Raw genomic sequence first — 23760 nt, forward strand, 5'->3', positions numbered from 1 at the left:
ATTGACCGAGGTTTGGCCCAAGGGTGGTGGAGTCCCACTTGGGGTCTGCCCCATTGCAGTTGGGTATTAAGTACTGTGATGGAAGAAGGGGATGGGGACACGGCGAGGGCCATCCTCAGGCAATGCGAGGCTCGTGGAGGGGGGGGGAAGGGGGAGGGTCCTGTGGTAACGATGGATATGGGGGAGCAATGTGGGAAGATGGCAATAAAGGGAGATAAATTGGGTGTTGGGGTCAACGGGGATGGGGGAGACAATGGGGAACCGTGGGAGGGGGGCAATGGGGATGAGGAGATAACTGAGAGAGAGGGGCGGGGGTTCCAAGTGGGAGGAAGAGGAATGGGATAAATAGCACTGGGAGGTATTTGGGAGTGCCGGAGAGGCCCCACTGCGGCGGAGTCCCCTCTGAACGCCTCCCCCCCAGGCCCGGCGTCCCCTCTTTCTCCCCATTCTCACCGCTGCCGCCGTTCTCTTCCGCATCGGTACCACCGAGCGGAGAAGGAAGTGGGCAGAGCAGCACTTCCGGTCGTCTCCCTCCCCACCCCCTCCGCTCCGGACCTCCAGCCAATAGAAAGCGGCAGTGGGGACCGAGGAGTCCAATGAGGTGGAAGGGGTGCTGTTAGTCCCGCCTCTTTCTGTGTACTCTTGATGCCGCCTGTGTTGCGTGTTGTGTACGCTGGTGTGGGAGCTGCGGTCTCTCCTGTCGCACGCGGCCTTTTGTCCCCCACAGCCCCGTGTTCCTGCAGCCTCGTCCCCGTGGCTCTGTGTCCCCCATAGTCCTTGGTCTCCATAATCGTCAGAGCTCAGTGTCCCATAGTGCCGTGGCTCTGCGTTCTGTGTTCCTGCGGCTCTGTCTCCATGGCCTGCTGTCCCCTAGTCACATAGCCCTGTGCCCTGCGTCCCCTATCTCGTGTTGCCATGGCCCTGTGTCCCCACAGCCATGTTTCTTATGTCCCCACAGCCCCCTGCCCCGCGTCTTATCACAGAATCACAGAATCACAAGGTTGGAAACGATCTGCAAGATCATCTAGTCCAACCACCCTCCCATTCCTATTATGTCCTAGAATGGGTTGGAACAGACATCAGTTGTGACCCAGCACTGGTACAGGACACAATGGTGGCAGCATATAAATATTGGCTAAATAGATTTATTTTCATACAAAGAATACACAGATTCACCCAAACCTCCCACCCCCCCCTCCCCTATGGGGGCATCCCAACCTGGGAGACACCCTGAGATGTCCCCAGTCTCTGTTCTCACCAGGGGAGGGGGGACAGCAGGCACCACCTCTGTGGGTTTCACGGGTTCCCCCAGCAGGACTGGGCCCCACGCTGGCAGTGGGACCACAGGGAACATGTTGGGGACATCCCCATTCTCTGCATTGGTTCTCTTTTATGCTCCAATGAAATACTCCATTGGAATTTTGTTTGTTTAGGAAATGCCCCAAACACCGGGACCTAACTCTGGGGATCTGTCTTCATCTCCCTGGGTGAGCTTTGGGACACCCCCATCCACACAATGCCCATATTGGGTGTCTCCTTGCTCTCCTGTTTTGGGGACATCTCTGGACATTTTGGGGTCACCTTGTGCCCTAATACTGTGCTGGGACAGAGCCCTCCCCACACTATATGTACACGCTGGATAAAAGAAGAAAATACAGATATTTATAGTGGGGGTGAAACACCCCCTGCTGCCCCCAAACATCCCCCATGTCCTCATCCCGGTGCCCATCTGTTCCCAGCAGGGAGGTGCCTTGTCCTGGGCCAATCAGAGACTGGGAGAGCTCTTCTGTGCCTCAGTTTCCCCATCAGTTGTTGGGCCATGCCTCAGTTTCCCCATAGGTTGATGATTTTGTCATCACCCCACTAAGGAGATGTGGGATGAAGAGGAACCACACAAGCAGCCATCCCACAGGGTGACATGGGGGACATGGGATGACCCAAAGGCATCCTCCAACAGAGAAACATCACAGGCAGACCTACGCAAAACCCCTTTTTTCCCCAGATTTCTCACACGTCACTATCACCCACCCTTGGGGACACAGCGGTGTTGGCATCCTACAGCACCTGGTGGCTTTGACAGTGTTGAAGGCTGATATTGGGAGTGGGGTCTGTATTTGGACACCCCACCTCCTGCTGTCCCTTTACAGCGGGAGAGGAGATAGTGGGGGACAACAGGGGGATCTGCCTTGAGCTTGCCCAGATCAGCTGCGCTTGGTGACCATCTGCCGGTCCCTCTTCTTCTTCTCCATCAACCTGGGATGGAGCAGGGAAGTGCCTTTAGAGTCCCACCACCCCAATGGACCCACCAGCCCAATGACTCCACCACCCCACTGACTCCACCACCCCAATGGACCCACCACCCCAATGGACTCACCATCCCAGTAGACTCACCTCCACAATGGACCCACCACCCCAATGGACCCACCACCCCAATGACTCCACCACCCCAATGACTCCACCACCCCAATGGACCCACCACCCCAATGGATCCACCATCCCAGTAGACTCACCTCCACAATGGACCCACCACCCCAATGGACCCACCATCCCAATAGACCCACCACCCCACTAGACTCACCTCCACAATGGACCCACCACCCCAATGGACCCGCCATCCCAGTAGACTCACCTCCACAATGGACCCACCACCCCAGTAGACTCACCTCCACAATGGACCCACCATCCCAATGGACCCACCACCCCAGTGGACCCACAACTCCAAGGGCACCACCGAAATCTGGGTTATGGGGTGAGCAGGGGGAACTCACTTGCGGTTGCGGACCTCAGTGAGCTCCATCAGCCGCTCTTGGGCTGCTCGCAGTTCATCGAGGCGCTGCTGGTAGCGTGAGTCGCAGTTGTTGGTGCGCTCATAGCTGGAGACCTGGCTGGAGAGCTCGCTGGCACGGTCCCGCAGCTGCTGGATGGATGAGTAGAGGTTCTCCTCGTCTTCCTCCTGCTCCAACACAAAGGGATGAGGCTCATGGAGTGGATGGGGATTGATCCACTGGGGAAATGAGGAATGGGTGTTTCCAACTTGTCCGTGATGCTTACCTTGGCATTGATGATCTCAATGTGGATGAGGAGTGCAGCCAGCTCCAGGTCCTCTGTGTAGCTGTTCTTCAGTGGCACCGACCGGTAGCCTGGACACAACACTGGGACATGAGCTCAGCCCCACAGCAGAGTCCCAGTCCCTCACCATGGTCATAGTTGAGTCCCCAAATGGCTGATGATGATGATTGTGTTAAAGAAACATGTACATGTGGTAGTTAGGGGCACGTTTTAGTGGATGTTCTATGTTGGTGGTAGTGAACTCATGATTCTATGAGTGGGCACGGTAAGGATGGGTTGATGGTTGGGCTTGGTGATCTTGGAGATCTTTTCCAACCTTTATGAGTCTATGATTCTATGATAATGATGAGGGTGTGAATGGAGGAAGCATACCTGTTTTGAGACCCTTAATGGGGAAGGTGGCTTGGGCCAAGAAATTGGGGTCACTGAACATGTCCTCCTCGTACACCACAAAGCGGAGGAAGGCGAACTCAGGGTTATTGATGTCGAAGACAAACTGCTTGAAGAGCCACACGGGGTTGAAACCATTGTCAGCTGTGGGGTGAGGTCAGAGCGGGGTTAGACACATAGACAGCACCAACACAGCACCACTGCTCCCCTGTTAATGGGGGATGCCTTTCCCCTCTACTCCTCCTTGAAACCAGTCCCCATCACCCACATTTGAGCAGTCACAGACATGGGTTGAACTAGATGATCTTAGTGGTATTTTCAACCTTATTCTACAATTCTATTTCCAGTAGATTTCCAGTGGAACCCCAGAAGGTGTCTCAGTGACACCACCTGTCCTCTTGGCATAGGAACTAGGTGGGAGGACCCTTACCTACAACATCAGTCTTGTTCTTGCTGTTGTCATACTCGGAGCCACACACCTCTACCTCCACAAAGGGGCACACAATGCTTCTCCCGTTCTTGGGAAGGTGCCGAGCACCAAGAATCTGTGGAAGGTAGAGGAGAAAGAGGAGAGTGAGGTCCAGCCATGCTGGCCCTGTGGTCAACAAAGGACTTCCTTGGACAGACCTATGGCTTGGTTGGTTTGAGTCTGCCAAAATCTTCATGACCATAATAAGCCACATCAGACCTTATTTGTGACCTTGGACTCATTTTAGCTGTTTCTGCAGAACGATTTGAAAAACTTTTGCTATGTCCATGCCATACTGTGTAGTTGCCTACACATTGACTCATCCCAGCTGTAACACCAAAATGACCCAAACTTTGGGTCAACTTTATGCAATTGTGGGATTTTCCCCTCAACGTTTTGGAGTTCTTCCACAATCTGGAAAGATTATGCAAGAAAGCAACAGACTCAGCAGATCATGGAGCAATGAACTTCATGGAGCAAATATGGGTCTTAAACATGTAGAAATTGACCCCAAACTTGGTTTGGAAGAACTGAACCGTCATCTTGACACTGGCCACCTTGGAATGGACTTGCCAACCTTGCCCACTTGCCTGTAGCTGCACTGTGATGGGCTCCACGATCTTCAGGCTGTTCTTGTCGAAGGGGTCAAACGTCTCATCCCTCATGATGTCGGGTTGTAGGACATAGCCACTGCGACCACCGAGCATGAAGAGTGCCTGGTTCAGCTGCATCGGCTTGTCTATGGCCAGGGGAAAAGCAGGGTTCAGGGACCCTCCAGTTGCCCTGAGCAGAAGGTTCTGCCCTCACAACCCCCCTACTAAATCTCCCAACCCTGGGTAGAAGTGCATGAAACAACCCCAACGTTGCATGAGAATATCCCCATCGAGATGGGGACAATGGTTGGAGAGCTCATCTAAACCACGTCCAGCCACGGGATCAGTGACAAAGCCACCCTGGGCATGGGATTTACCAGGCGTCTGGAAGTTGAGGGCCACCAGCTGGCTGCCGCAGATCCACATAGGCAGTGGGTCGTAGTTGGAGGAGTCCAGGCGCTGCCCTTTGGGGTAGATGCGGCTGAGCTGGCGCCGGTTGTACTGCAGGAACTTCTTGCCCTTGCTGCGGTTGGCGTACTTCTCCGCTTTGGTCTCCGGGAAGGAGGACATATCCCGGTAGCATGCTTTGTCTGTGCCGATCTCTGAAAGCACAAAGGTGAGCATCAGTGGAAGACGCGGGGTTCCGTGGGAGCAATCCCTCAGACCCCTTTCTTCCCCTTCTCATCCCATCACTACCCTTTTCCAGCTCTTACTGTCTTCATCGAACGGCACGGGGCGGCAATACACAACCAGCTCGGAGAGCTCCAGAGCGATCTTCTTCCTCCGCTCCATAATCTTCCCCTCTTGCATCTGCACAAGGAAAAATGGAATCTGAGATTCTTCCACTGATGGGGATGCTCTGTAAACTACAGTCCAATCGCTGTGGGATCCACCAACATCCACTGAAATGGACCGACTGTCCATTAGTGTCCATCCACCATGGGATGAGACATCCACCAAAATCCATTGATGGGGGTGATCCCTCAACCACAGTCCATCTACCATGGGATGAAGCATTCATCACCATCCACTGCTGGGGACGATCTGTCCACTGCTGATCATGAAATGGGACATTAATCACCACCCACTCCATTCCATCTCCTGGAGATGAGGATGTCCACCACCACCTGCTGTACCCCAGTGCCCCTCACCCTGGCATCGGCGTTCTGCGTGGCCTCCCTGATCTTGGCCACCCACTCGCTCAGCTCCTCCTGTGTGTCAGCGGCCACGTCCAGTGACTGGGCTGCGTGGGACATCTGCTGGGAATGGATGGTGAAGACAAATGGTTTGGAGCTCCTCCCGTCTTTGGAGATAACTATAAGGACATCAGAGGGGGCTTTACTTGAAGACATTCCCAATGGATGGCTCTGTGGAGCAAACGAAACCTCATCGGTCCTGCTCCTGGGTCCCCACCTGCCCTCCCCAGCACCCCCAACTTCCTCCTCCTTCGAGAGTAGTCCCAGATATTGTAGATAGTCAAGAAACCCAAATGCCTGTTAAACTGTTGTCAATTCCCCAAAAAACACTGGAAGTGAAAGCAGCAACCATGATTCACCACAATTAATAGTTTCACCTTTACAGACCCCTGAACTTCTCTAAATCCTTTCAACATCAGCCAAGTGCCCCCAGATTCTGTTGCACTGAGTGACATGGTCACAGGGATGGGTTGATGGTTGGACTGGATGACCTTATCGGTCTTTCCAACCTTAATGATTCTTTGAGTCTATGAATTCAGCCCCAGAATGCCCCCAGCACATCATGCCAAGTACGATGCCCTTCCTTCTCCCCATCTGGACATTTTTGCCATGCAAGAATTGCCATCACCTATCAATTAGTGGTTCACCACATATTTATGGTGAGTTTAGAGAGCCTCAGCTCATGGTGCTGAGCTCTTGCTTGGGGCACGTACCATCCCTGTTAAGGACATGGTGGTGACACTCACCTACGTGGCATGATGGCACGTCGATGAAGCCCTTCAGGAAGTTCCCCAGGGGACTGTTTTCCGATGACTGCAAGAGAGGGAAAAGGAGGAATTGGTGAAGGGCAGCCCAACCTCCATCCAACCCTCCATCCAGCCCTCCAAATCAGCCAATTCCAAGCAAAACCCAAGGAAAAAAAAAAAAATGCTTTATGCAAACTCCATTCCATGGAGCATCCCAGAGCCCCAGATAAGGGTTTGGGTTGGATTGGTACTGGGAGCATTTCAGGTTGTCTCAGTGAATGGGAAAAAGAAGATGACAGAAACAGCACACTCACAGCCTCGTCCTGCTCCTGTGCCTGAGTGCTGACGATTTCCTCCACATAGTTGGCTGGGAACCACAGCTGTTTCTTGCCTCCATAGTCCCCTCGCCACCTGCAAGGGGTGAGAGGATCAAGGCAAGAGGACCAATTGGAGGGGTATACGGGGTGTTAATGCTGCATGCAGTGTCAAGGAGCAATTGGAGAAGGAAGGGGGAGACAGAAAAGGAGGTCGTTAAAACAGACCACAGGAAGATCCCTGCCCATGGCAATACTGCCCAGGGCACCAGACCACTCTTACCAGCCACCATCCTGCTTGTCAACGTTGTGGATGATAGCTTGCTTGCAGAATGACAGCTCATCCTCCCTCTGTGCTTTGTAGTCATAAAGAGCCTTCACTGTGCACTGAACCACCAAGGAGAGGGACACGTGTTACCACCAAGCTGGGATGCCCAGCTGATGTCCTGGATGCCTCACCCCCCAAAGTATGTCCTCTAAAAGTCTACACAGTAAGTGAGACGTGTTAGAGGGGACACAAAGGCTGTAGGTGCCTGTGGTCCCACACAACCAGCATATTCCTCTTCTGAGTTCCCTGTTGTGGAAGAAAGCTCCCAACCGCTTTATGTGACTGGATGTGTTCATTAAATGTTGAGATGTGGCACTTAGGAACGTGTTTTAATGGAGTAGTGAGCACTGTGGTGATGAGTTGGGCTTGGGCTTGATGATCTCAGAGATGAGATCTAACCAGCTCAGCCTCTTACCCTGGCCATTGGCATCTTGTTGGCCTCCACATAGAAATGGGGTGTCCGCACCTCATACAGAGCTCCATAGTCCAGCTCCTGCAAGGACAGACATCAAAAGAGGTCATCTGGCCATGGCCATGGATTATGAAGAATCACGAGGGAAAATGGGCTATCGCATGTGGGCCAGAGGAGTACGATATCTGGAAAAGGGACCCAATATCCCTTTTACAGCTAATTGGAGGGGACTTGTGGATAGTGAAGATGTCATAACCATAGCCAGTGGTGGTGGTTTGAGTTGGAATTTGGGCAAATCTACTTTGCTGTGCAGAGACCTGGAGAAGATCTTCCAACCACAACAAAGATTGGGATGGAATTGATTGCCCATGGCACAGAACTACTTCATCCCCACTGTCTCCAACTGTTGCCACCACTGGAAGCACTCACAGTAGTGCCCATCTTCTCCAGGGTCTCCTCATTGATGGGATAGCGCAGCTTCATCTTACGGTACAGCGGATGCTTCTCATAGTAGCTGACAAGGTCCACCAGGCTCTCAAACTCAGCTGAGCTGCCCAGCATGAAGAGTCGTCCCTCCTGCTGGATGCGGCAGTGCTTGATCTTCCCCTCCGCCCTGAGGCCAAGAGAGCAGCCAATGATGTCCCCAGCTCTTGGAATGGAGCCACAGGGCCACACCTGGCCAGCCTGGAAGTGTTGGGGTGGCCACACTCACCGGAATGAAATGGCATAGGAATTGGGTTCGCTCCGTTTTCGGACCAGGAAGGCTCCATCCCGAGGGACTCGCATCAGCATATGCTCAGCCTGCAGGCGTGTCAGGCTGGCATGATACCACCTGGATAGGCAAAACAAGGAGGCAATAGGCTGGCAAACCCCAAATCTGACACAAGCTGCACTGGAGTCAATGTGGGAAGGGATGAGGATGGTCAACCCAAGGGTGGGATGAGTGGTGGAAGAGGATGGTGGACACAAGGATGGGACAAGCAATGAAAGAAGATGGTGAACCTAATGGTGAGACAAGTGATGGAAGAAGATGGAGGACCCAAAAGTGAGATGAGAAATGGAAGAGGGTGATGGACACAAGAGTGGAACAAGTTAAGGAAGAGGGTGGGGGACCCAAGGCAGCAATGGGCTGGGTTTCACCCTCACTCTTTGCTCTCGTGGGCATTGGGCTGGGGCACGGGGTCGGTGAGGCGCATCTCAAACTCGTTGCAGCGGAGTGGCACCTCACGGTAGTGGCAGATGAGACTGTAGAGGCTGTCAAAGACCAGGTTGTCTGTCAGGTAGAACTTGGTGGAACCAGCCTCCTGTCGCGAGTGGATCCTGCAGTGCTGCACACGGTTTGATCGCCTGCCATGAAGGAACGAGGTGGGAGTGAGTCAGTTCAGATCCATGACCGTGACATGCCATGCTTGAGGATGGTCTTGGTTAAGGCACCACAATGCTCAGAAAAATGGTGTTTTCCCTCAGAACACCATTTCTGCCTCCAAACTGGGTATCTACTGGAGGTAGCCACCACATGCTTGGTGTGCTGCTCAGACCAGCTTGGAAAAGATGTGATCCTGCCATCCACCCCAATGGAGGTTGAACTGGGGGTCCTACCAGAAGGACAGGGTGTAGTCACCCACGAAGGTCTCGCTTTCGCGCACCAGGAAGGTGCCATCCTTGCCTCCCGTCTCAGTGCAGTATTCATGCAGCAGCTTCTCAGCGATCTGCCGCCCATCACGGCCACCTCCCAGCTTCCCATGGAACCATTTCTCCGTGAAGTGCAGCTCGTTGTTGTTGAACTCCTATGAGCTCACACAGACACCAGACACACCTCAGTGTTAGCATTCCCACGAGCAGTTGTCGTTAATCTTCTCCCTCTTCTCATGCTGACTCCCAGTATCCTCTAATTCTCCCACCCCAATGGATGCATCCTGTCCCACACATACCTCCTTCTGCTCCACCTCCTCTTCATCTTCATTGAACTGGTAGCGTGATGTCTCCTCTGAGTAGTAGATCTTGTTGCTTGTCAGTACAAAATAATGCGGGCTCCAGGTCTGAGAGGGAGGAATAGCATCACCAGGGCAGGGAGGATGGGGGCATGGTGGGATGGGGCTTTGAGACTCCTGTTTCTTCCCTGCATCTCCCATGGCATTGTAATGGTGCATTGTGCCCACCCCAAATTCCTGGTCTCTCCCCTCCCAGGGCAGCCCCATCTGACACATCCTGCTCTGCCCCCAGCCATCATTGCGTGGAGATCCTTACATGGTCAATAGGGTCTTCGAGGTAGAGGATGCCATTCTTTATGGAGTTGCTGATGTCATTCTCTGAATAACTGGCAGTGGAGACCTCCTCGTATAGGTTCCCTTCAACCAGCTTCTTGTGCTGAGGACAGCCCAGAAATAGGAACTCAGCAGCCCATCATGCTGAGCTCCCAGCCCTAATTCACAGACCCACCATCACCACCACCACCCATTCCCAGTAGACCTCTCCTTGCACAGAACCTTGACATCCTACTGCTTGCGCATGGAGAGAGAATTGCTTCTAAATCCCAAGATTTGCGGGAATCATCTTCTCTCCCTGCCCAATGCAGTTCTTGCCCCTTCTGCAAAGAGCTTTGGGTTAGAGCCTGGCCCCACACCTTGATTAGGATCTTCTTCTTGAGTTGGGTGGGTGAGGGCAGCTCATCAGCATTGATGTCAACCGGCTTGGTGAGCAGCATGTCCCCAAAGACCTTCTTGAAGTGGGAAGCCATGTTCCTCTGCTGGACGATACTGCAGTGGTCTTCAATGGAGAGGATGATGGGGAACCTGGAGGAAGCAGGTGGGGGAAGTGGCTTGAGATGAAGACGAAGAAAAGGGGAGTTTGAGCAGCACATGCCTGCCCAGCCCAGAATTGAGGTGCTTTGGTGGGGCAGGGCTTACTCAGATGTGACAAATGCGTGCTCCTTGATGGTATGCAGCACGTCTAGGAATTTGATCTTGGAGGTGAGTGTGTGACCATGGTAGATGATGGGAAGATCATCTGGGCCATCCCAGCAGTCCACTAAATTAGGAAACAACTTGGTTAACACATGTTGCTCACCAACTATGCACCAGAACGATGTTGGATATTAGGAAAGACTTATTTCCTAAAAGAGTGGTCAAACGTTGGAACAGTCTGCCCAGGGAGGTGATGGAGTCACCACTCCTGGAGGTGTTCAAGAAGTGTGGAGATGTGGCACTGAGGGACATGGTTTAGCAGGCATGATGGGGATGGGTTGGGTTTAGACTGGAAGATCTTAGAGGTCTTTTCCAACCTTTATGATTCTATGAGTGGGCACGGTATAATGGATTGATGGTTGGACTTGACGATCTTGGAGATCTTTTCCAACCTTAAGGATTCCATGATTCTAACCCCCTCTCCCATTTGCCATGGAATGGGTGCAGGAGATAGTCCATCTAGGGCAATGTGAAGTGCTGGGGAAGCTCAGCATCACTGCAGTGTGCCATGGAGTATGGGGTGGACTCACACTCAATGCAGCGGCAGCCCATGCGCAGGCAGCGGGCATACGCCTCCAGGGAGGACTCGCTGGAGAACTGGTCTCCTGTCAGGTACCTGCAGAGGCATAAGAGGGGATGCTTGAGGAGGGATTCTATCGGGGATCACTGAGGTAAGCCCACGCTGTCCTTACGTGTTGTGGGAGGAGGAGATCCAGTACTGGGACAAAGGGTGGTTCATCTCCTCAGACACCACACGCTCATACTTGGCGTCCATCACCATGTTCTCCTTGGAGAAGAGGTACGTGAGGAACTGGGGGAGGGAGGAAGCACAGAGGTCAGATTTCAATGGGATGGGGAGATCAATGGGAGGGGTCAATGCTGAACGGGTTCACTCACCTCATCCAGCTGGAAGGAGGGTTCTGCTGCATCAACGGAGCCATCCTTGAGGTAGGAACACATGTAGTCCCGCACCATGCCCACATCACTGGCCCACGGCTCCTGGGGTGCAAATACAGCTCCTTTTATGAGGTGCAGCAGTGGGAACAGGTGTCCCAGGGGATTCACCAGGTCTGGGACTGAGAGGGGTCTCAAAGGACAACCAACCTTTTGGTCATGCAGAAGGAACTTCTGGAAGTCGTAGAGGGACACCTGGCACAGCTCAGGGCGGTCCACATTCCTGGGGCATATCAGCAAGAGGTGTTGTCCAAGGATATGAGGAAGAAGGCACTGCACTACATCACTGCATCCCTGGTTCCCATTCCTGCCCACATCCCCACCCACAACCCCACTCACATTCCTGCTTGCATCGCCACTCATATCCACAATCATATCCTGCTGTTGCACCCCTGGCACACGTCTTCACTCACATCCTTGCCCGTATCCCCACTTGCATTCCTGCTCTCATTTCGACTCCCATCCTAATTTGCATCTCCACTTGCATTCCTGCTCACATTGGTTTCCAACCTCATTTGTAACCCCACTTGTTTTGTTGCTCACATTTCCACTCACATTCCCACTACCATCCCTGCTTTTATCCCAGTTTGCATCCCTACTTGCATCTCTGCTCTCATTTATTCTCATCTCTATTTGCATGACCACTTGCATCCCTGCTCCCATTTCTGTTCTCATCCCCATTTATAACCCAACTCACATTCCTGCTCATATCCCCATTTGCATCCCTACTCACAACCCCGCTCAAATTTCCACTCACTCCCATCCCTGCTCCCATTCTAATTTGCATTCCTATTGCATCCCTGCTCTCATTTGTTCACACTCCTGTTTGCATGACCACTTGCATCCCTGTTCTCATTTCTGCTTTCATCCCAATTTGCATCCCCACTCACATTCCTGCTCACATTTCCACTTCCATCTCCATTTGTATCCCTGCTCCCATCCCAAATTGCAACCCCACTCCACCCCTGCTTAGACCTCTGCTGGAGTCTGTGAGGCTCGTGGAACTCACCGTAGAGGGAAAGAGAGCTCCAGCTGCTCAATGACCTGCAAGGCAAAGGGGGGATGGGCTGAGCTGGCTGGGGACATGCTGTGATGAGCTGGAGTGGATGGGTCGTGGCTCTTACCGACTTCTGCGCATCAAACATCAGGTTTTTGTAGAACTGGATGAAGTGGGAGAAGGTCATCTCATTCCTGGCTTCCACCTCCTGTGGGATGGGCGGTGTGAGAGTGGGACTGGTGCAGAGACACTGGGTAGGGGCTTGAAGCCCCATTCCGCACGGAGTCAGGGACTTACCACGAGCTTGTCCCGCAGGAACCTCATGTTGGGCACTCGGTAGTTCACCTGGGGCAGCATGGCCTTCAGGTCCTTCACTGTAATGCTGCAAGACATAAAGATAGTGTTAGAGAAGCAACCAGACCCTACATGTCCCGGATCCCCTGGACACACTGCTAAGTTGGGCCCTATCCGAATCCCAGTATCAGCCCAGATTCCTGTTTGAAGCTGCAGATTCCCACAGTGGCACAGCACTGTCCAATTTGCTCGAGGCATTTTTGCTCTTTATGATTCATAGGGCTCTGGTGTGATTATAGGAGTGCTGAATAGGGGGTCAGGGAAAAAGGGTGTAGCTGGGCATCTGTCCCACCCAGAGGCTATAATTATCCCCATCCCCATCCTCATCCCATGCCCATCCTCATCCTCATCTTCATCCTCATCCTCATCCTCATCCTCATCCTCATCCTCATCCTCATCCTCATCCTCATCCTCATCCTCATCCTCATCCTCATCCTCATTCTCATTCTCATTCTCATTCTCATCCTCATACCATCCCCATCCCAGTCTTCATCCCAACCCCACCCTCTTCCCCATCCCCATCCCCACCCCCACCTCCATCTCTGTTTCCATCCCCACCTCCATCTTCATTTCCATCCCCATCCCCATCCTCATCCCCATCCCCATCCCCATCCTCATCCCCATCCCCATCTCCCCATCCCCATCCTCTTCTCACCCCCATCCCACCCTCATGCCAATCACATTTAAGTCCAAATTCCTTTGTTTGGATTTTATTTTTTATAATATCAAGGAGATGTCAATGGGTTGCACTAATGGCTCATCCTCTCCCAGTGCTGCAGTGGGCATGGGGATTTTCAAGTTCCCACAGTCCTACAGTGACTGTGATCCAGTCTCTGGTTTTAGGTACCTCTGAAGACCCCAGATAAACCATTACTGCTTGTCCCACACCCTTGCTCTCAGCCTCCAGATCTATGGTGGGTATGACCCAGTTCATGGATACCAAAGTTGGTTGATTTGCAGTTTGGCAAAGGATTTCAGCTATTTCCCCTCTGGAAAACACCTTGGGAGAGGGGTGGGTTTTGGCTGTTGCATGCTCAGACCACTGACCCCTTTTCCCTGTAGAGCCATTCTGGTTCTCACCTGCCTTCCCGCGACCTGTCCATCCCATCAAACTGTTTCCGCAGCCACCTGGGAGGGAGGGATGGACAAACAGACAGCGCTCAGTCTTGGGGACCAAACTCACGGTTTATCCTTTCAGACCACAAATGAGGACTATGAAATGGGATTGACCATCCCTCCTCACCTCTCAATCTGTAGCGGGGTCTGGGCTTTCTGGGTGTCTGCCACCAACCAGTTGAGACCCGTGATCCACAGGTTGATGTCTTCCTCACAGAAAGCTATAGGAGGAAGAGGAGGTTGGTGAAGGATAAGGGAGATGAGAAGCTAAGGATGGATGGAAGGGGTGAGGTGGGAGCCCACGCACCAGCCACGCTGAGTGTCCGCAGCCTGAAGTCCATCCCATAGAGGATGATGAAGCACATGGTGCAGTCGAGCTTGCGAGCATCCTCGGGGTAACGCTCAAAGTCCCGTGAGTTCTTCCCCAGGCGGATCTCCTTGATCTCCCGAATGTCAACTGCAGAGATAGAGGGGTACAGGATTGTCCTGTGTCACCCTGACACCACAGAGCCAGGGAGAGAGTGCAGGAGGTGGGAACGTGTGGAGCGTATGGAGTCTTGTCCCCAAGATGGGACATTCCATTGGGTTGTGATGGTTATTACGGCCACGTGTCCCTCAAAGGTGACATGTCACTGCTGGTGGGATGGGCATGTCCTTCACAGATCTCTGTCCCCAGCATAAGGCATCGTTGTGTACCAACCATCATTGGTACATGATGGCATTATGAGTGCCATGTGTCCTCCAAGGACTGTGTCCCAAAGATAAGATGTCCCTGCAGGTGTCTGAGAGCACCATGGGTGCCACATGTCCACAGGATGAGGCATCCTGGGGGACTGGGATGGATACTATGACCACGTTACTCCCAAGGGAAACATATCCCCACAGCCCTGCCATGACACATTGGCTAGTGTGATGGCACCATGAGTACTGTATGTCCTTCAGAGAATCAACTCCCCAAAATGGGTCATCCCAGTGGCACTGCCCATTGGTACATGATGACATTATGAGTTCCATGTGTCCTCCAGGGATTGTGTCCCCAGAATGGTGCTGCCCAACAATCTCCCATCTCTCTCAGTGCCATGTGTCCTTGGGACTCAGCCCTGCAATCCCTACAACCACCTCCTCTCTGAGAAAAAAACTTGGGACAGGCTGAGCTCATCTTTTAATAGAATACAACTGTCCAAAGGTGGCAATTTGCAGCCCAGACCACAGGGCGTTTCTTTCCTGCTGTGCTGCTCTCTCATTATCTCACTATATAAAGCCCAACCGGCGGCGGGAGGGTTGGGTTTCCGGACCGCAGTCTTCCTCACTGCTACATCACCAGTGGAGATTTCCATCCACTGGTTTTATAGAGAGGACAGCAGGAGTAGAGTAATAATATCATGGTATTAATGGCTGTGCTACAAAACGGAGCCTTCAGTACAGGAAAAGGGTTTTCTATGGCCAAGGGTGGCCGGACACTGCACAGGGTCATTGTCCTGCAGGAAATGGGTCATTTCCCGGAGAATTTCCAGCCCGGCCCCTGCAGCGTTTCCTACATGGCAGTGGGGATGGGTGCAGGATACTGGAGCAGAGAAAAAATGGAATGCATGGATAAGGGGATAAGGGATGAGGGAAATGGGGCTGATTCAGTGAAAAAGAGGTGGGGAATGTTTTTTCTTGACGGAAAGGCCCTGGAAAACACTGGTGGCTTTATGCAGCTTTCCTTTGGGTGGATGAGAGCCAGCTTGGGCGGATCGGGGCGGGATGCGGGAACTCGGCTGCAAAGAGGTGCTCAATTGGTGTCTGCACCCATATGTGTGATTTTGGGGAAGGGAAGCTGGCTGCTGTCCATGTTTTGTAGACCCTGAGTGCAAATGGGTGGATATTTGGGGCTGTTTTGTAGGATAGGAACAGGAGGTACTTCCCCAACCCTACTCATTGCAGTGCACTGCAGAAAGGGGAGATGCTGGTGGCTATTGTGGCTCCGTTGATGGTTGCCAACGCAGCCAGGATCCAGGCTTGGACCCAGGAGAGAGAGTGTGCAGCACAATGCAACGTGCTGGCGGCTTCCTGGAAACCACATCTGCAGCGGATTTGCAGAGATCATGGCAGAAGTATGTCTCCAAACTCCTCCCTGCATTGTCTCCGGGGTCCTGGTGATTAAAACATGCTGGGAGCCAGATCCAACTGCGAAAATCCCTTTTCTCTTCTCATGCAAAGCAAGCAGCACTGATATAAAGGATTTAAATGTAGGGGCAGTGTGGTTGGGAGTGGATGGAGGGTCTGCCTGGAAGCTTTTAAAGGCTGGGAGTTTCCTGAGTGCATTAAGAGGAAAGCAAAGAAAGGCTCCAGGAGGGAATTGGAGAGCTGGGAAATGCTGCTGGCCCAGGTGGCCAAGTGGTGCCCCCTTGGTCCTGCCTTTGGGTGGGGCATGGGGCAGTCCAGACCTCCTGCAAGGAATTACCCCATGCTATTGTGAAGCTGACCTCCAGGCTGAAATAAAAGATTTTGACTGGGCCAGCAGTGTTAATCCCATCCTATTTCTAATTGTCAGGTTGGAGGCGTGACTGTGAATTAGCCATCATCATAGCAAACCATACAGCCAACCACCTCTCCAAAATGTTTTTGGAGTGGCAGGGGCTGGAAACCACCTGGTTACCTGGAGGTAAATTTTGAAGGCAACGCAGGATGATATCGTAGCTACTAATCTTAACACTGTAGTGTTCTGGGAGACCCTATCTGCATGGACACATGTCCAAGTAGCAGCTTAATGAAGCGTGTAATTAGCCTGAAGGGCATGGGGCATCTCCAACAGAGCTGGGATCCCTGTACTGCCCTCTAATAGAGACATCAGCACTGTCGGGTATCTCGCTAATCCCTTCTCAAGCTGAGAAGAGGATTTGGAATGGTCCAGGCAGGCGTGAGGTTGGGCATATGCTGGAGCAAGGTCCTGGAGCTTCCCTAAAATTCCAGCAAGCAGGAGGACATTTGAGCACAGAATGGGGATGGGGTAGGTTGGTAAAGATGCTCCAGGATTGGGGAAACTGAGGCAGGAGATCAGGTCGATGGAAAAGTAGGGCTGAGATCCTGACGTGGCCCTATGCAGTCTCCCAAATAAAAAACAAGGGGCAGGAAATGCGTTATTTCCTCAAGCAGAGAACAAGTTTTTCCCTGCAAAGGCCATAGGGGAACCAAACCACTGGGGACAATGGCTAGTCCTCTATCCCTTATGGCTCCCTGTGCGTGGAAGCATCCCACTATTGCCAGGCATCCCACTGCAGGAGATCACCCCAGTGTAACAAAAGATCCCAATGTGGCAGGACATCTCACAGTGGTAGAACATCCCACTACTGTTAGCTACACCAGTGTGCAGAACATCTCATCATGGCCAGACATCCCATCGTAGCTGAGCATCCCAGTGTGGTAGGACATCCCACCATTGCCAGACATCCCATCACAGCCAGACATCCCACCACAGCTGAGCATCCTAGTGTGACAGGACATCCCACCTTGGTAGAACATCTCACCATTGCCAGACATCCCACCACAGCCAGACATCCCACCATAGCTGAGCATCCCAGTGTAGTAGGACATCCCACCTTGGTAGCACATCCCACCATTGCCAGGCATCCCACTTCAGGAGATCACCCCAGTGTGGTAGGTCATCCCACCATTGTCAAGCATCCCAATGTGGTATAGAATATCCCACCATAGCCAGGAATCTCATCGCATGAGATCACCCCAACGTGGCAGGATATCCCACCATAGTAGAACATCCCGCCATTTCCACATATCCCAATGTGGTAGGACATCCCACCATTGTAGAACAGTCCACCATTGCCAGACAACCAGCCAGTGGCCCCAGCCCCCTGTCTCCAGTACTCACTGTCTCCCTCCACCTTCTCAGGTGTCCGACTCCAGATAATCTGTCGGGTCTCCAGCTTCACCTGGAATGTCCTTCGCTCTGGCCTCTGTGACTTCTTCTGGTAGAACAAAGTGAGGACGGTGCCCATCTCCAGGCAGCGGAGGATCCTTCCAATGTCCCCTGCCTCCATCCTGCCGTCCTCCAAAAAGCCATTGACGCTGTTGAGCCTGGACATGGACATCTTCACTGCGCGGCCATCGCCAGCTGGAGCCGCAGAGCCGGGGTTGTCTCATGCATGAAGGAACGAACCCAAAGGGGAGCAAAAAAGCCAAATCCTCTGCGGGGATTTTCTCTGAGCAATGAGAGAATCCGACTCCGGGGTTCGCATCCAGAGGGGTCGGGGGGAGATGGGTGATGGCTTCAGAGCTGGAGGGATAAAAACCATCCGGTCACCAGGAGCCCTTAAGGTTGGGGATACCTTGAGTGAAAAAAAAAAAGAAAAAAAAAAAAAAAAAGAAAAAAAAAACCGAAACACCAAAAAAGCAAAGTCACCTCCCCCCAAAAAGCAAAGTCACCCCAAAAGCAGCCAAGCGGAGCAAATCAATCCCCGGCCTCCCCGAAAAGCCGAATGGGGCTGCGGGGTGCGGGGTGCCCAACCTGGGGTGTGGGGCTGGTGCGGAGGGATGAGGGTGGTGGGGGGGGTTGGGGTTTTTAAGGAGGCGGCCGCCTGCTGCCCCCTCTCTCCGCTCCTTAATTTCGGGCTGATGAAATGGACGCCCAGAGGAAACTGCAATCACACATGGCCGGAAAGAGATCAGAAAGGAATTTAAAAAAAAAAAAAAAAAAAAGCTGGATCTTGGAGAAAGGAAAATCGCAGCGACGGAAGAGGCGGCGGAGGGTGACATCTAGAGGAAGCCAAAAGATGGATGGGCGCTGGAGGTATCGCCAGCCCCTACCAATGGATGGAGGAGGGGATTCCAGGGATGGGGCAGAAGCAGATTGGGTGGAAAAGCGGTGGGGGGGAAAAAAAAAAAAAAAAAAATAAAAAAGGAATAAAGAAATAGAAAATGGCTGTTTTGTATTTATTCTGCGCTGCTGAGCCTGGGCAGAACCCAGCTGGCAGCAGGGCAAGCTGTGGGGCTAAGGAGCTATGGGGCTGAGGAGGGAGCAGAGGGTCACTGCAGGGATTTGGGGATGCAGGGGTTCAGGGTGAGTTTTTTTCCCATCCCCATGCTTTGGATCTGTGGGGCTGCCATGGGATTTGCACCAGAGTGGCACAGTGCAGCACTGGGGCTCTATGCTGGAGCACCCAGAGGGGATGGTGTTGGGCTCAGGCACCTCAGGGTCCTGTTGATGGGTGCTCAGGCTCCAGAAAGTCTCAGTGGTGGAAGCTCCAGGCATTTCAGGGTCATGGTGATGGATGCTCAGGTACCCAAGGATCCCAATAATAGAGACTTGGGCATCTCAAGGTCCTGGTAATTGAGGCTTAGGAACCTCAGCATCCTGGTGATAGAGGCTCAGACACCTCAAGGCCATGGTGATGGAGGCTCAGGAACCAGGAAGTCTTAGTGATGGAGGTTCAGAAACTTCAGGGTCCCAGTGACCAAAGCTCAGGCACCTGGGGATCCTGTGGTTGAGGATTCAAGGATCTGCTGATGGAAGCTCAGGTATCTCTGGATCCTGGTGATAGAGGCTTGGGAACCTCAGGGCCATGATTGTGGAGGCTCAGGCTCTGAAAGATCCCAGTGATGAAGGCTTGGGCTTTTCAGGTTCATGGTGATGGATGCTCAAGTACTCAAGGGTCCCTGTGATGAGGACTCAGGAGCCCATGGATCCTGTGGTTGAGGCTCAGGAGTCTCAAGGTCCCGGTGATGGAGGCTCAGCTACCCAAGGATGCCAAAGGTGGAGGCTTAGGAACCTGAGTCCTGATGATAGAGGCTCAGCACAGCATTGTCAGCCACCAGCCCTGCTGGGAGATGCAACACAGGAGCTGCTGTGAACATGGAACCTGCGGAGGCTATTTCAGTCCTCATGAAAGCCATCAAACACAGAACCCACTTGGAGCGACTCGTGCCTCTGCCTGAATGCCATTGAATGCCAATGAAATCCTCATTCCTATCCCAGTGGTTGCCACGATCCTCATGGTTTGCAGCTCCACTCACGGCTTATGGGAGCCATTAATATCTTCTCAGCTTTTAAGGGTGCAGGTAGAGATCTCTACGTTTGTGCTTGGCAGTCTACATTCTTCCATGAAGAATTAGGGAATTAGGGTAAAGATGAGATCCTGATGTTGTTGTGTGTGTTTTGTTTTTTCTTTTTTTAATTTATTTTTTCTTTCTTTATCCATGAATCAACTTCTGTTTTCAGCCCTTCTGTGGAGCAGAATGAGCTTTTGTTTAAAGCAGTGAGCTGCAGAGATGTTGGCTTCTTGTGTTTATGTTTTCCATATCCAGGCAAATCCCATCTCAGAGCCCCTTGAGCGCAGGTCTGGGAACTGAACATCCCAACCACAGCGAACAGAGGATCAGAATAGAAGATTGCTTTTACACAGGGGATTTTGCAGCATGAGTTTGGCTTCTGATGTCCATCCAAAGCACGCAGGCAGAGAAGGAATGCTCTGTTTTCAGTCTGCAATGGAGTCACTGTTTTAATTTTAGCTCCTCCGGAGCAAAGATGTAACCAAGCTGTTACCAAAGCAAAGCACCTTATGGGGGGTGGAAGAGGCAGAAGGACTGAACCTCCCCATCCAGCAGTGTGTGGGTAGCAGGACTTGGGGCACCCCAAAAGCTGGTGAAGCTGAACACCCAAAATCTGTGCTTCCTTCTTAAAAAAAACAAACCCAAAAGATTCATCCCTGCTCATGGACGTCCTTTCCTGGAGGCAGATCTGCCCACAGAGTTCCCAAGCTCCCAAGTAGGGAGGGCAGCCAGCGCAGAACAAACCCCAAACCATTTAAAAATGTCACCAAAATCTTTCTGAGCATCTCTTCCTCTCTGGAAAAAAATAAAAAATAAAAAGCTGATGCTACTTTCCCTTTGTAGGACTGGCACTGCTCAGTCAATAAGTCACAGATTTCTGTTTATTGGGTGTGGCTTGCTGCTCCTCTCTTTGGCCATGTTGTGAAATTCCAGAGCCTCGTTGCACTGAAAGGTTTTGCAAATGTTTTTTAGCCACGAGCCTTTGAGCTGCAAGTCGTGCAATGGAAATGTTGCAATTGATCTTTGCAGGTGGTGTTGCAATGGCGTTGGCCTGGGACCGAGAAATGTGGAACAGACAGTAAAAGTGGGACGATCCAAAGTGTCTGCAAAGGGGACGGTGGGGACAAGAGGACATTCATATAGCCTTGCATGGCCATAGCCAGAAGGTGGAATGGGGCTATTCAGTCCCTGCCCAAACCATTCCTATTTCAGCAGGTAGAAGTAGAGGATAGAAACAAATCTGTTGGCAAAGAGCTGGGAATGGCAGCACCGATTATTGCTCTCATTTCTCCCCTTCCCCAGATTCATGTATTTAAGTCTGTGTGCCTGTGCCAGCAGCGAGACTGCAGGCAAGAAAAAGGGCAGAAAAATAGACATCATAGCAGAAAACTGTTGCCCACTTGATAAATGAAGGTGGTTTTTCCCTTAGGATTGCGCAGCAGTTTCTTTTCCTGTTGCTGATATTTTCCTCTCTGGTTTCCATCTAACCCAGGAGACATCTCCTTCCCCAGAGCTCCTAGTCGTGCTATTATCAGCAAAAATAGGTTTCGAGAGTTTGCTTGCCCTTGGGGAGGAGATTTCTTTTTTGCAAAAGTTAAAATAGCGAAAACTTTTTTGGAGAAGAAGCAACTTTCTTCAGTGATAAATAGCTGCTGAGCTCCTACAGAGCAGGGCGAGGGGCTGGAGGATGCAGGAGATGACCCCTGGGATCCTGAGCTGAGCCCTTGGGGCTTTTAGGAGGATTAGCAGCACCTCTTTGTTTTCGAGCTTGGATTTAATAACCTGACACCATCTTGCTTGAATTGCTCTTCCTTTTCCCCTGATGCTTTCCTTCTTCCTTGGACTCAAGTTAGTTCTCACTACTGTCTTGTACAATGGTGTTATTGCAATTGTCTCTAAAGAGAACTGTGCTTCTTTCTTCTGCTGCTATTTGGCCCATGGCACTCCTCCTCCTGAAGCACTGCATCAGCTCCTGATCGCCTTCCATTGCAAATTAAGAAAGAGTGGTAAAATCCATTGGAACAGGCTGCCCAGGGAAGTGGTGGAATCACTGTCCTCAGAAGCGTTCAAGAAACGTGGAGATGTGGCACTGAGGAACATGGTTCAGTGGGCAATATTGGTGGAAGGTGGATGGTTGGACTAGATGATCTTAGAGGTCTTTTCCAACCTTAGTGTTTCTGTGATGCTATGAGATGCTCCGTCTTCCTCTCAAGTACCTGCACATTTCTCACCTGCCATCTGAGCAACTCATCTTGGAGAAACAGCTCTCTGGGACTAGACTGGTTAAAAAGGGAGGCAGAGATTTCTTGGCAGCTGGAATGTGGACTGAAGTCTTCTTTGCAATTCAGAGGCTTGCAGCTTGTGATGGGCCACCTCAAGATGTTCTCATGGTTTTGTGCTTAGGTCCAAGCAAGACAGGTTCATGCTAGTGCCTCAGAAGAGATCCCCATGCTGTTCTTCTCCCATGGACCTTCATTCCATTGCTTATAGTTTTGTGGGTATGTGGCGAATCTTATTGAAGGCCAGATCAAGCAGAAAACTAAACCAGAATGAAAAAGAGGAGAAGGAGGAAGAAGAAACAGAGGTGGAGAGAGAGGAGAAGGAGAATGGAAGAAAGAGGAGGGGAAATAGAATGGAAAAAGGGGAAGAGGAAGGAGAAGGTGAAGGGGAAGAGGACATCACGCACATCTGATTAGATATTATTTTTAATATTATTTCTCTTCTCCTTTTTCATTCCCCTTCTCTTTCTCCTCCTCCTACTTCTCATTCACCTTCTCCTTTCTCATTCTTTTTTTCTCCCTCTCCTTTTTCTTCTTCTCTTCCTCCTCCTCCTTCTTCATTGTCTTCTTTTTTAATATTGCCACACATAAATATTTCCATTTTTCAATGGCTCACGTTTTCTAAGCCTTTACAATATAGATTTCCCACTTCTTTCTGGATTCCCACAATTTTTAAGTTTTTATTAATATGTTTCCTTCAAGACTTTTTGCAGTGCTTCATCTGAGACCCACAGGTGCCCCACAGAGAAGAATTACACCTGCTTTCCTAGGCAGGATGCTCCTGTTAATGGATTCCAGGCCATGCTGGAGGATCCAGGGTTCCCTGGAGATCCCTATGCCTTTGGAAATTGGGAGCAGGTGGCAGAAATGCCGATGCCTCCCACTCACCCTTGTCGTCAGGTCCCAGCAATCTGCTGGTGCAGCGCTTAATGAAGTTTCGTGTTTTCGCTTGTCTCAGCACGTTTAGCCACTGAGAGACTCCAGACTAAACCACGATGAGACCATGATTTCAAATGTGTGAGCAGCTTAATTGGGTCCTATTGCACACTTGTCGCTGGATCCGCAGTTCTAGTGATGTTTAGGGCCATTAGAGGGATTAGCACCATGTTTATTCTGGGTGGAATGAGACAATTTAATTTCTTTTAAGTGTGCCAGCCTGCCTGGGGCATTTTCACACAGATACCCTGCCAGCCCAGCACCAAAAACCCACACTTGCATTTTACTGCTATTTTAATTAAATTAGACTTACAAACAAGTGTCATACAAGCGTAGTGTTATGAACAAAGAACAAGTGCTGTGAATTCCTGCAGCTTTCAGATGTGCTGTTTGTAACAGGTGTCAATGAATTCCTTACAGAATGCTGGAAAGGAACAAGAATTTTAGTGATGCACCATCCTACATGGGAGTATTCCATGCCTCAAGGCATGATGCTCTTGTCTCTTCCCTATAGAAGATCCAGTTCAAGATAAAAGTGCTGTCCTTGCTCCTCTACACCCCTTGTCCACCAAACTTTCCTATATGGAACACCCAAGGAT

At 51.5% G+C, this 23760-nt stretch overlaps 1 protein-coding gene across 1 annotated transcript; it reads right to left on the reverse strand.

Annotated features, from left to right (window-relative positions):
- Window positions 1-2201: 2201 nt before the first annotated feature.
- Window positions 2202-17989, reverse strand: LOC306944641 (1-phosphatidylinositol 4,5-bisphosphate phosphodiesterase gamma-1-like; the record flags this gene model as incomplete). Its single annotated transcript, XM_079533219.1, has 32 exons — window positions 2202-2253; window positions 2769-2953; window positions 3052-3140; window positions 3442-3603; window positions 3890-4004; window positions 4519-4667; window positions 4899-5123; window positions 5235-5331; window positions 5673-5836; window positions 6464-6530; window positions 6778-6874; window positions 7061-7164; window positions 7521-7598; window positions 7947-8130; window positions 8230-8349; window positions 8664-8864; window positions 9117-9304; window positions 9449-9556; window positions 9765-9884; window positions 10141-10309; window positions 10424-10544; window positions 11011-11096; window positions 11173-11291; window positions 11378-11479; window positions 11585-11657; window positions 12444-12478; window positions 12559-12639; window positions 12729-12813; window positions 13866-13913; window positions 14029-14122; window positions 14209-14358; window positions 17770-17989. The coding sequence occupies 32 exons, from the start codon at window positions 17987-17989 to the stop codon at window positions 2202-2204; spliced, it is 3888 nt and encodes a 1295-aa protein (XP_079389345.1).
- Between the last annotated feature and the right edge of the window lie 5771 nt (window positions 17990-23760).

The sequence above is a fragment of the Tetrao urogallus genome (assembly GCF_951394365.1).
Source record: "Tetrao urogallus genome assembly, chromosome: 3".
Taxonomy (NCBI): domain Eukaryota; kingdom Metazoa; phylum Chordata; class Aves; order Galliformes; family Phasianidae; genus Tetrao; species Tetrao urogallus.